The sequence below is a fragment of the Cyprinodon variegatus genome, unplaced genomic scaffold, assembly GCF_000732505.1.
Source record: "Cyprinodon variegatus isolate N-32 unplaced genomic scaffold, C_variegatus-1.0 Scaffold1, whole genome shotgun sequence".
Lineage (NCBI taxonomy): Eukaryota > Metazoa > Chordata > Actinopteri > Cyprinodontiformes > Cyprinodontidae > Cyprinodon > Cyprinodon variegatus.
The window spans coordinates 1391897-1405962 of NW_015150454.1; the positions used below are offsets into that span (position 1 = coordinate 1391897).

General features: G+C 36.7%; 1 protein-coding gene across 12 annotated transcripts in view; it reads right to left on the minus strand.

Annotated features, from left to right (window-relative positions):
* Nucleotides 1–14066, minus strand: part of LOC107092828 (calcium-activated potassium channel subunit alpha-1) — a 180775-nt gene that overhangs the window by 98184 nt on the left and 68525 nt on the right. For all 12 annotated transcript variants that reach the window (XM_015388435.1, XM_015388190.1, XM_015387774.1 and 9 more), the window contains exon 3: nucleotides 1078–1139. In XM_015388435.1, the coding sequence (XP_015243921.1) occupies nucleotides 1078–1139 (62 nt within the window). The remainder of the gene's footprint in view (nucleotides 1–1077; nucleotides 1140–14066) is intronic.

Below are 14066 nucleotides of genomic sequence, written 5' to 3' on the forward strand. Positions count from 1 at the left end.
CCTTGAGCATCTTTTTTATTCACAAAATTGGATCTCAACAGCATGATATTGTTGTGGCTTTTTTTTAGACTTGGTTTAGGGCATTTAGGTTAATGTGGTGTTTTTTTAAGGTTGAAGATGTATTCTAAGTAACTGTAGATCTGCTTTAAACTCCTCCCTAAATTAATGTAATACCTGCATGCTGTTCCTTGATATTCGTGATACTGTTTGTTAACTAACATTAGCAAACCTCTTAAGCCTCAGTTAGTAAGCCTTAATTACGGTAGTAAAAAAGGAAAACTCATGTACCACTTTCGTTGATCTCTCTAATTAGATTGCAAGAAAAGGCATTGGGTGTTGTTTTGATGTCAAAAAAGGTAAAAAGATTCCCTGGTATGAATATTTTTTACGCATTTGTATAGAAATATATTCATAACACTATGACTGCGTCGACAGAGGTTGTATTTCCTCCATCCTTCAGTCAGCTAACTCAAGTGGCTTCAGTAGGAGCAATTACAGAGTCACTCTACCTCTTCGTTCACTAGCGATTAAAACGAGTAAAGATGAGTAAAATGTTTTGAGTGGCTGCTGCATTTAACATTATTCTGTAACATCCTTACTCTTTACGCAGTGATACACACCATGGAGGTGAATAATACCATAGACAGACAGAGAAAATCCTAAAATCCCAACAATCACTTTAATGGTATAAAAATTGGTCAATATGTAGTAAAACTAGCTGCAATGTGTAAGGGAGAGAAGCCAGCCCTGCAATCTGTCTCTGGGTGAATGCCAGCAAGTGTTTCACATAAACTGACAACATCAAGAGTCCCACACAGAGCCGCATTCGCAACATACACACCGAGTATCTCTGCTGCCATGGAAACTGATAGGCCTCCCATTGACAAAACCTCAAATGCAGATGGGTTTATGTCTGCATCCAGAAAGATAGCATCCTCTCAGTGGTGAATATGTACATTGACTTTTCAGCACAAACTTAAAGCCATGCCTAAGACATATTATGTTAAATTATTACTATTAAATGGGCTGAGATAAGAATACTTTATAAGTGCTACCATGGCTCTTGGAGCTACTTACTCTGAGGAGTCTATGAAGTATATTCCGAGGGCTCCAATGCTGAGTGCAAAGACTAACACCACCTGAGGAGAGAAAGGAAGAAATAAGATTAGTTAGTGAACTGAGTGGCATAAGTCTTACAACTATGCTGATTAATGTACTGAACAGTAAAGCATGAGCTGTGTTCAGCTGCAGTGAAAACAATCCACAATAATAGTTACAGCCATTGTAATTAAACAGTGCATTACCTCCTGCATTGCCTCCTGTCGGCTATGAGACCTTAGACATTTTCATAAAGCATGCACTTAATAATGAATGCTCCCTATCTCTCAGGAATTACAGCCTATTGAACACAGTGACATTAACACAATCAAAAAGGGACACATGACTGTAGTTGGTCCAGAGGTGTCCAATTCAATGTGTTTGCATAGTTGTTATATAATACTACACGACCAGAAGCTCCTAAACTGACTTAAACAGAAAATAGTGAAGGATAGGGATTGGTGTGAAGCTAAAGCTCTTCTAACAAGTTCAAGTAAGGTGCAGAGTTAACAGAGAGTATTGATATTTTTTTTATATTACTTATTTTACTGAAAACAATTGGAGTGAACTTACATTTTTAAAATATCTACCAACTTGACACCAATGCTAATGGGACAAACTTTCCTCACAAAAATGTAAACATACAATAAGCTTCTTTTAATAATTTCACTAAAGTTGGAACACTGCAAGAAAAAAAGGCTAACATTTTTATCATCTTTAATCATCATCAATCCTGCCTCCTGTAAACACACAAAAAAATCATTGTGAATATTCAGGTTTTCTTTAGTTCTAATAGTAATGTGTGCAGGAACCCCATCCAGCAAAACCCTTTTGGCAAAATGAGCTTTCACATCACCAGCATCATTGCAACCATAGTAATCATCATCTTCGCAACAGCTGACCAGTGGAGCGATGCATAATGGTTCCTCCCCAGCGGTCTTTCCTCCCATTCAGCCGTCTCACAAAAGAAGCTCACTGTCCCCTTTGATTGGGTCATCCATTATTGATGATGGAGCTTGATTACTTTCATGTGGTGTTTCTTTGTATTTATCCAATGCATTGTAGCTGATGTATTAAATATACACCAACAGTCCTACTGAATGTTTCATAATTTACCACTTGAACTGAGGACAGCAGCAACTCAAGGAACATTGTTATCCCTAAAAGAGTAACCTTTTGAACCAAAGACATCAATAATGCTTCACAAAAGGAAGACTCATGCATGACAAGTACAACAATTTTTTTTCATAGATACTATTTTTTTTCTATGAGGTTTATAATTGTCGGTAGCACAGTGGTGCAGTTTGTAGCACCGCTGCCTTGCAGCAAGAAAGACCTAGCTTCAAATCCCAGCCTAGGGTCTTTCTATGACATGTTGTTGGTATCTTCTCCCCTTGTGTGCGTGGGCTCTCTCTGGGTACTTCTGCTTTCTCTCAATAACATGACTTTTAGGTTTATTGGTAACTCTAAATTGCTGTTAGGTGAGTAGTGTATGTGTGTGTGCATGGTTGTATGTATTGCTGTGTAATGGACTAGGTACTTGATGAACCCCACCCAGGCTTTTACCTAGCAATGCGTACAGACGAACACTGTATGCCCTTTACTAAAAAAAAAGGCAAATTGTACGCCCTGCTTTTCTCCTAGAAATTTCGCTTAAATTTTAAAAATTTCAAGAGAAGCAGATGCTGGAGTTGGAAAAATAAAATTTTTGTTGCTCGACGCGCCACATAAACCAATCAGAGAAGCTGATCTGGGAGCTGACAGGGAGACGGACAGCGGTGCTGATGCAGAGCACTATGATCACTCCACTGAAACTGTTTATTAACGCCTAAATTAATTAAAAATGTTGGAACCTGCCGGCAAAATATATTCACTTTTCTTATCCTGGTGCCAGCAGTTTGTACCACATAGCTTAAAAACACTAACCTTCTACCTCTAGCTGCCACAAACAAAGTGGAAAATCCCCCAAGAGGTGACCGGGCCTGAGGCAGCTGATGCTGGCAAAATGTGGGGGTCTGAGAGGCTCCGCCAGCAAAATATTATTTCAAGGCAGGATTGTAATCTTGATGAACAAGCTGCACAGACAATAATTTGAGGTGGACATTTCTTGCTTAAGAATATATGAAAAATATATATTCTGATCACAGCAAATATAGCAAAGCCACTCTCTGCCATTGGACACAGCTGGACACTTTATTGGACGCGCTTAAGGGGCATCAAAGATGCTCTTGAGGCATATCTGACATTAATGTGTACAAGCATTAAAAATTAAGGAGTAAGCGCTTTTTTGCTGCTTAAATCATGGTGTGAACATAGAATTACAGTCTCTGATTGTTTGAATTAACCTATGAAACATAATATTGTACCTAAAAATGATCTCATGTCTTCCTAATGAAATTTCCACCTCTATTTCCACCTGTTTAAGACAAAAATTTCCAACATTTTTAACATTTCAACATTTTTAAAACCTTGGTAAATGATGAGTCATGGGAAGTTTTGACAAGAGGCTTAACAACAGCCTGTTTGAAAGTACTTGGCCCAGCTCCTGATCTGAGACATACATTCATAGAAGTTACAAGAACAAGAATAACAGCAGGACAAATCTCTGTCATTGATTTAAAAGGAAGACAGTCAATAGGGCAGTTAGTAGGTCTCATATTCTGAATGAATCAACTAAAATATGAAGAGGACATTGATTCAAACTGCATAAAAGCAGTTTAAAAGTCAAGCAACAGAGGAACCTGCAATAATACATTTTCCAGAAACCCATGTTAAAAATTATACTTTATCTATTAGAATAAGGAAAACAAAATTCCACTCAAAGTGACTGATGCATTTTGTCAAACATAGGTTGGTAGATAAATTGCAGAGTAGATGGAGTTAAACAAAACAACCTGAGATAAACACAGCTTTTGAATTATTGAAATTATATTATCTGAAAACTAAGATGTTGCCTTCTGCTATATGTTAGATATTGAGCAATAATTTAAATTTCAGATCGACTCTGTGGTCAAATCATATTTTAACCACATCTGACCATTTTATATACCCCTGACATTGAGAAGGAAATCCATGCTTTTGCTACACACACACACACACATAGAAATGCACACAAACACACATACATGCATATACATATACTTATATATACACATATATATATTTATATATAAAAAGAAACAAATGAGCAAAAAAGAATGAATACAATAATTGTGGAAAAAAGAAAACAGGAAATAATTTAGCTTGGGTGGTGCAGTTGTTGATTTGCTCTTTAAGTGGAGGCAGATTGTCCCACACTTTGAAAACCCCTGCTTTAAGATATTACATTCTGGTGCATTCAGAGTGATTTAACATTTCCTTGGAGATAAGCTTCTACTTCAGCGGTAGAAGCAAAAAGGGTAGGGATGGAGGGCTGGAAATGGGCTGAGAATTGAAAGGTTGTTGAAAAGCTGAGCAGATAACAGTGAACACTCAGCGATGAGCTGACGAGATAGCAAACACAGTGATCTTAAACTGACCCAGTTATTCAGCTGTTAACAGCCCATCCACCACCTTCTACCCCAATCCTTCTCCCTCTGAAAGGGTAAGTTTTATTTATAAAAAAAAAAATCAAAACCCAACATGAGTTCTTGCTATTACTGTAATGATTATCATTAGTTTATAGTTTATGAATAATATGAGTGAGAGGAAGCATAAATGAGTCATACTTGTTATCAACTGGAATTCTATTCGCAGTACAGCATGTGACAGATGTGATGTCTATGTTTTCTCTTAAATAGCTCTGTAGTTTTTCATCGGGTGTACCCCTTTCTATATTTAAAGCGCTAAGCTATATCTGTCAAATGTTTTCCAAGGTGCACTTTAGCAGCCAATAGTGGAAGGGTGCAAGTATAAACTGGGCTGCAAAAAATTCATGTACATGTGTGAGTGTGTGTGTCTTAAATTTAATGTGCGTGGGTTTCATGTTCCAGTACTGCAAGCCAGCTAAAGGTGGCAGCTCTCACATGACACCATCAGAATTGTAAACAGATAATAATTTACCCACCCAAGCACATGAGACTCCATGTTTCTATGACAGTCTAAAGAACTTTACAAGCACACAGTAGCTTGCATATGGAAGTGTCTTAAAAGTGAGCCAAAGTCTTACACTCGACCTCCCTCTCCAACAGGGATCCAGTCTGATAGCTAAGAGCGCCAGCCCTGTGACAAGAGGGCCGCAGAGTCTCAGAGACAGGTGATGCAGGCTGACAACTTACAGGATAATCACTTCATATAAGGTCAAGCACCAAGGTCAAGAGAGGCCTGGCTCAAAATTACTTGTCGTCTTCAAATTTCTGTGGTAGGCAGATGTAGGTTATGAAGTGTCAGCATATGATTAAATGAAATGGAAATGTACTCATCTAAAATATCTGGCTTGTAAAGGAGAAGAAATTTAACTTTATGAGTTAGGATTAACTTAAAAGGGTAACATGCAAAAATTAATGGAGATAGTAAACCTCTTTAAAAAAGTCTGAACTATTCCTTTGATGTTGAAACAACTGCTGATTAATTTGTGTCATCCAAACTGTCAATGATATTTACAATAGCTGGATAAATATCAGAAACAATTCTTTTCACTTGACTGGAGAACAGCTTGTTGAAATAAACACAAATTTCACAGTCAGCCATGATTGTTTTCTTTTTTAGCCTTAAAATTGCACCCTTGTCTGTCAACTAGTTCTTGCAAAGTGGAATTTGGCCTTTGAAGAAGCTTTTTAAGATCTGATTTTTCAAAACACAAATGTTTATTAAAGATTGGGTTTATGCATATCTCGTGGTTAAATAGGGTTGTTTTCCTCCACTGTTACCATGTGCTTCTTTAAATTTGAGGGATTATCAGTAACTAAATATTTCTTGCAATGTACACTGGGCACAATTTTAAAACAGGCATGAATTAGAATGTAATTACCCGTAAGATTACTTTAAGCCTGTTTTTAAAATACATTCCATTTCAAGTACTTCCCATTATATATGATACTATGCAGTACAGGGCAACCGAAAGGAAAGAAACTGAATTTTATTTTGAGTGAAAATTAGGACTGAGATAATTATAATTTTTTTCTAACTAATCCTGATAACTGACGCTCACCTCTTTAACAATTATATAAAAGAAGGGGAAAAATGTTAGAACTTTAAATTTACAGTAATATATTTATATATATATATTTTTTTATTTATTTATTTATTTATTTATTTATTTATTTTTTTTTTTTTTTTTTTATTTTACTATTTTTCAAGGCTGCACTTTTAAAAAAAGATGAAATTGTCCAGAGAGCTGTTCCAAATGAAATGAAACTTGGTAAACAAACTTGAGAAATAAAATCTGTCTGAGTCTTCTTGTAAACAATTTTGCTAGTTGTAAACTCATTGCTTAAAAAAAAAACTTATCTCTGTTTGGTTGGTGAGATTTCAAAAGATTTGTTTTGTTAGTCACATAAGCACACATAGGGAAGCATTCTCTTCTCAAACTCCTACCAGCCCTCAGGTCAGAATCATAAGAGAGAATTGAGTGAAAATATAAATACTCAAAGTGCATGAATTTTATAAAATGCCACGGGCTGTTTTACTAACAACAGATGAATATGTAAGGATTGTAAACATGGAAGGGATTTGTTTTTTCCCTGTATAAACTAATCACAGGTGATAATAAACTAATGTACTTTTGACTTGTTTATTCAAGCAAAAAGTTATTAGTATCTTAGAGCCATTGAAGTTCTCTTGGTATTTAGTTCTAACATTTTATCTGCAGACATGCAATGGTCTTTAACTTATAAATACATTCATCCTTTCATCCATTTTCCGTCACAGTTATCCCAAGCAGGGTCGTGAGGGGTGCTGGTTCCTATCTCCAGCTGTCTATGTGCGAGAGGAGGGATACACCCTGGACAGGTCACCAGTCTTAGGGCAACACAGAGACAAATAGGACAAACAATGGTTCACGCACACACTCACACCTAAGGAGAATTTAGAGAAGCCAATCAAGCTAACAGTTGTGTTTTTGGATTGTGGGAGGAAGATGGAGTAACCGGATAAAACCAACACATGCACAGGGAGAACATGCAAACTCTGTGCAGAAAGACCCTGGGCAGGAAATCGAACCTAGATCCTTCAAGCTTCAAGGCAGCAGTGCTTCCCACTGCTCCACTGAGCAGCCAAGTGCCCAGTTAATACAAATGTATTGAAATGGTTCCCATCTTTTAAAAGGGTAAATATTTTTTTTCCCACCTATTCTCTCTCTCTCAGAATTTCTCAGATTACATGAGCAGGACTTCTTGGAGCAAGATTAAGAAGTTTCAAGAAAACCATGTGTTATCCGGATAAAGCTTCTTTAATCCAGCAGTGCTTGGTGTTTTTGCCAAAAAGAGGTACTTGCTCTAAAAACTGTCTTATGCTCTAGATGGAGAGACTTTTCAAGGTTCACAGTGAAGGAGAATTATGTTAAAATTTTTAACCTTTTCTGTTCATTTATGGTTTTAATCGACAAACCTTTAATCAGCATTGGATCACATTTTAAAGCAGGTTTTGAAACAAATAAAAAGGTCAGCAGTGCTTAAATTGTCATTCCTAGTTTTTAATATTAAACCCAAAAATTTAGATGACAATTCTACAGGATAGATGTGATCCACTTAACATCAGTGCATACATCTGCATGCATTCCACTGTTTGGCTTTTATACTACTGTATGCACTTCAGTGTTATGTTATATTGCTGAGGTTCGTAGTAAAAAAGTATATGAATAGTATTCACGGAAGTCTTATATTCAGCCTTATGGCATTGAGTCCTCTACATAGATATTAATTGGTTATAAAACAAAACCTAATAAAAAGTCAGTTATTTAGTTAAGAGTGTTGATCTCTCACCAAGGGCATGTCAACTAATGAAACACACATCAAACTTTAATAACAGTCATCCATCCATATTCAAGCACACGTTGTTACTTCGCTGTTTTCTGGAGCTCAAATGGCAGGGGGCTGATACACAGCTGCTCAGATGAATATATGATCTGGTAGTCTGACAAATAACTTGCTCTGTATTCTACATTCATACTATATAACTCAACCTGAGCTGCAGTGTCTCACTCTGTGAAGATAGGGAGGCACACACAGCATAATAATCACACCCAAGCAGTTTTAGACATCAGCCAAAAAAGATTTTATTTAAATGACTCAACGATCCTTGGTGTGAAGGACCCAACATAGTTGGCATTTTACAATCATAAAGGGATATAAACTATCTTTATTGGCCATGCTGTTCTTTACTGCAAATCTGTGCTCTTCTATGAAAAACAGAATAACTGTATTTCAAATAATCCAGTAAAGCTAGAAATTTAACGCAACCAAAATAATGTATAGTTAATGATACATAAATATAATAAAATGATATTACAGTATGCTTAGCCTTTAGCCTCTTGCACTAAAAATAATAAATTTGAAAACATTATGCTTTGGAATTATTTTAAGGAGAGATCATTCCTCATTTGAATTGACTTGGTAATTTGTGGTATTGGCTTACAAAATATACTAATGAAATTTTAGATTTATTACAAGTAAATTTTATATTATGGCGTAAAACAGCGAAAAATCTTTGCACCTATCTGTCCTAGTTATTGTTCTTATTGTTTTCTATAAAGCTCAACGGAATACAAAAAAAGGTTTTATTACATCTTAGCCATCAAACTGTAATTGCTGAAGCTCTAATTCAGACTTATAATATCAAAACAAAGAAAACCACTGCAATTGCTGTACAATAAAATATCAAGACACAGCAAAAAATGGAAAGTTCTCTTAAGGCAGGGTCACACTGCTTGCATCTGATCCATTTTTTTTCTGAGAGTCTGGCTGCATAGAGTTTCCCAATATAGATATACTCAACAGAAGCCTCAATTTGTGCAGGACTGTGCAGCAATTTTCACTTTTGTCTCAGTGTCACAAAAAATGAAAAGACGTCTGGTCTTTAACTAGGTTAAACACTTAAAAGTCAAAAAGTATCTTTTGAACACAGCTGAGCCCAACCGAGAATGATTAATATCTTCACCACTGTGAGTTAAGGTTTTTTTCTCAATAAATTCTAATTTATCTTTTCAAGTTTAGCTCCGAAAAAAATCTATGGAAAAAATCAAAGGTGTACGTAAAATGGGAGATCCATGCACAGAAAAAAAAATGCTCCCCTGCATTGAGAGCGTTTTTTCTTTATCTCAACTTTTATTCTGGTCACATCTCAAACTCTGAGCTCTACATCTGATACCTTTCATGTGTCAACTGCTTTTCATTTCAGTAGCTGCCATATGTGCAAGTTTATTTCTATGATAACTGAGATTTTATATCTGATTTCTCAAAAGAGCGTAAAAGGAAGAAGGAAAAAAAATGAAGGTCTTATATAATGCTGGGAGAAACAACATCACGCCTCTTATCACATCTCTTGCCTGGTTCTGTCGCCAAACTCCTTTTGTGTTACCTTCCAAGGTCATATAGACATCATCTCTGGAGACAAAACCCTGCACATAAAGGATTGGTGGAAGGACATGAACCTGTCCTTCATGAAGCATCTTTTTTTTTCATCCATAAAAGACCCACTTTGTAGAAAAAAAGTTACTGAAAGATTACTGGAACCTACCTATTTTTGCGTCTTTATAGAGGCAATGACAAAATCTTTGTCAAATTACAAACTATAAATGGTAATCTAAGAAATTCACAATGGGAGATATACAATATAAAATTAAAATGAAATGAGAATTTTGCAGAATTCTGTGAAAATACAGTAACAGCCATTCAAAATGGCCCTACCCATTGAAACACCAGCCGAATGGCAACCTACTCCCCTGTAACTCCCAGCAAAATCTCCTCCAACTCCCAGCCACTGGCTTTCTCCTGGGTGTGCATTTTATTTACTACTCCACCCTTTCACTGAATTACCGGGTCTGACTAGGAGATGACACTTCTCCCTAGATCTTAATGTCCACAAATAATGTCAGAAAGAATATTTTAGTACAAAGATTTTTTTTTTTTGGCACTGTGACTCAGAGTGAAATAATTTCCAGTGATGAAACTGGAAGTTTGGAGTTTGTCTTCTTCGGCCTTTGTGGATTGTTTTCCCCCCAAGAGTTGCCAGTTTCCTCTTCCAGTCCAAATCTCTTTGGAGCAATTGATCATTCTAAAAGGAAGGTAGGAGTGGAAGTGTGTGCGCACTGGTGTTTGTCTCATGTGTGTTGGCCCTGGTGTACTGTATATTGGCAACCTATCCTGAGAGAACCTATGTTTCTTCCCCTGTGACAACCTGGAAAGGCTCCAGGCAGCACTTAACAGGAGGGAGATTTATGGACAATAACTGAATGAAAGCTGCCTGTGCAGAGCTCATAAACACATATTTGTTAAATATGTAATTAAAACTTTGATATTATTTTCAATTCTTTTAGTTTAGAGCTATAATTATCATTTTATCTATAAGAAACAAGGCAATTTCCTTGTATGTTTAAAGATCAAACTGATATCATCTGTTGAACCCAATCTGCTTAAAGAACTAGCAGTAAGGAACAAAATTTAACAAGCAAATAATGTTTCTCTCAACAAGACACATAACTATTGTGATCTTCATGGTAAATGGAAACATCTGGAAAATTGTAATGGACTCTCAAAACACAGATTGCACAGAGCTAATTACAGGTATTCATAGAAAATCCTTTAGGATCAGTTATTCAAGTCAGACAAGGGAAAAAAAATGGAAATAAAGTATCAAGGTGAGCTACACACCAAGTCAATGCATTAAAATATAAACATGGGTTAAAAGGAAATATTCTTACAGAGCTGAATTGGTTACAGGTACATTTTTCTCTGCAATACAATAAGAACAGTCACATTTATAGTAGATATATAGTTTTATACGTTAATTAAGCTTATTACAGACACTTAACTAACATTGAAACATATTTTAGTAAGAAACTATGTTATGATTGCTTTCCAAAGAACATTTATGTAAATTTAGTAGGCTGAAATGTATCATAGTATTTTTTTTGCTTTTAGTCTCACAAACTGAAAGTCTTTTAAAAATCCATAAATAAAGTGGAACTGAGAAAGACATAGCCACCGGTCAAACTGGCCTTATGATCTAAACCAGTCTGCGGCAGACCTGCATGTTCATTTAGCATCGTCAACCTGCTGGAAGGTCATTCTAACCCCAGTATAAAGTCTTTTGCACCCATGATCAGGTTTTCTTTGAGGATCACTTCTGTATTTAGCTGAATGCACCTTATCTGCCCCTTTGGGAGAAAACATCACCACAAGTCTGATGCTTAATAAACTAGTAGTGTTTTTGGGGATGTGCACAGTTTGATTTATGTGATGCATTATATTTTGCAGGAATACCAGACAACCTTTTTCCACACATTAGCTGTGTCCTCAAGATGGCTTGTGTCAACTGCAAATGGAGACTTCTGATAGCTTTCTTCTTGTCATAAATGTTATATTCTTGGAGTGCATGATTTAGAATTTCATGCTAACAGAATCTCCCACCTAAACAGTAGGTCTCTGCAACTACTTTACAGTTTACAGCTTTACAGTTGCCATTTGGATCTTGCTGCTTCTTTGATTTAAGCCATTGAAGTCATGGATGTCTTACATTTTCAGATGTTGCAGTAATATTGCTTTATGTGAAGGATATTGCTTTTATAATCAAACAAGGCCTAAACCTCTCCACAACTGTAACTCTAACATACCAGCTTAGATTGATCTTTGTTATGTTTGAGCTCTGATATTCTCCCCACAAACAAAGTAAGTCCTTTAGCTAGATTTGTGCTAAAACTGATTAACACCGAGGATGACCCCACATTTCTGCAAGATTTTATTTGTGTTGGTCTACCACAGGTGGATGTTACAAAAGTGGAAAAATTTTACAGATACCATCAATGACCATTCATCCACCCATCCATCCATCAATTCAGCCCTCCATCCATCTTCTCCCACTTATTTCCTCAGCGTCGCAGTGAGGCCGGTGCCTACTGTATCTCCGGCAGACTATAGGCAAGAGGCCTGGACAGGTTGCCTGTCCATTGCAGGAGTAAGAATTAAGTAATAATTAATGACCATTCCATGCAACTAAAAAAGGGTAAGGTCTAGGATCCAAATCTTAACATAAAAAAAGCATGACATTAAGAAATGTATATATATTATTTTTCCAATCTTTCAACAGAGATTTTCAAAAGCCGTACAGCTAAAGCCGTGTTACAGGTGACATGGAATTAGCTCTATTCAAATGTTGTGACCTGTATCAGAAAAATATCCACATACTGTTAACCTAGGTAACACCCATGGTAGAAGGTGGATGCAGGCTGTTATGAAGGAAAGCCTTTTGGATCTGACAGGATGGCAGCTCCTAAAATGAGCTCCTGTCTGTGGGAGATGAAGAGGTTGTCTCTGGGGAAGTGTTAAATACACATAGGACAACCTGTCTGAAAAATGTTTTCTAAAAGCTTCTTCATAGCTTATTTGATTCCAAACTAAAATTTGGTCATAAATTGTTCATGTGAGATGCATTGTTGGGAGAGGAAGAAGCCCATCCTCCTTTACAGAATCATGTACCTAAGGGTGGTCTTTATTAAAAATGACCTTCAGAGAAGCGTGAAAGAGGAGAGAGAGGGAATTAAAAAATGAAAGTGATGTTGGCAGAAGATGGAGGGATGAGGGAATATAAGAAGGAACCCCTCACCTCTCATCAGGCATGAGGAGCATTAAGAGAGGGCAGGAAAGTGGCTTGTGCATGGGGAAAGATGCAAGTGAGAGAGAGAAGAGAAAGAATCTCTGAGTGACAGAGAATATTAGCATATGTCTTAGAGGGCCCAGCAAGAATTAAAATGGCACCGTATGTCGCTTCTGCACGTGCATCTTTACCTCCTTGTGCACGTGCAAAAGCATGCATACCATCACCATATGTTCAACCTTTGACTTTTCCTTTGTTCTTGAGACCATAGAGAGGATCCCCAATGACATTTTTGCCAGAACAGAAAAGATGAGAGAGCGAATGTGACCAGCCTGCAAAGAGCTACTGACAGAAGGGAAATTTTCCACCATCACATTCATTCTCCAGCTGTCTTCTAGCAGATGAGCTTGTGGATGGTTTCCTATGGATACTGCAGAATTTTAAATTAGACTTACATTGTGAAAAACCTGCAGCCACAGCAGTGAGTTACCACAATGTGTTTAATGCACATGTGTAATACCTGCAGGGCTACATCATTTTAAGACAAATGTGACTGCTCAGCTGTTGCTCTCAGCTAACCATAAACCATGGTAAAGAATTAATGAGGGTTCCCAGTGGTGGCTCTCTGAGACGTTTTACAGCTGACTCTAGGGTTTAGAGATACGTCACCTCCCTGGATATCACACATCCCAAACCTGTTGCCACTGGTAAGGAAACTGTATGGATACAAATGAGCATTTACTGTATTAATTCATATGGCTACAGGAGAAACAAAGATACGCGTTTTACCTGGGTTTGAAGCTAATTTCTCATTATAGGTTTCTATTATAGCCTACAGTAGGTGCTAAAAAAGGCAAGCCAATGTTATCTGCTAAGCACCCTTATTTTTATAGGAATCCTTGATATACAGTGGCAACTTTTTCAGATACATTAAACATAGAAAAAAATGACAATTGAACATGCATTCAATAACAGCTATAGCCAATATAAAATTATAGAATAAATGTGTGCTCTCCATTGTCATGTCCCAGAATAAAAAAAAAGGTTTGCTAAAACAATAAAAGATTTCAAGACCTCTTCCCAGTTTTGTACCAAGCAGGGAATCCTTTCAAGATATCAATACTGGATAGTGTTGCTAAAAAAAATATATTAAAATATAAACCACCTTGGTTTTAATATGGAGCAATACATCATCATTATAAATTCATGTCTGTTTATGGGTTTAATGACATCCCAGGAAA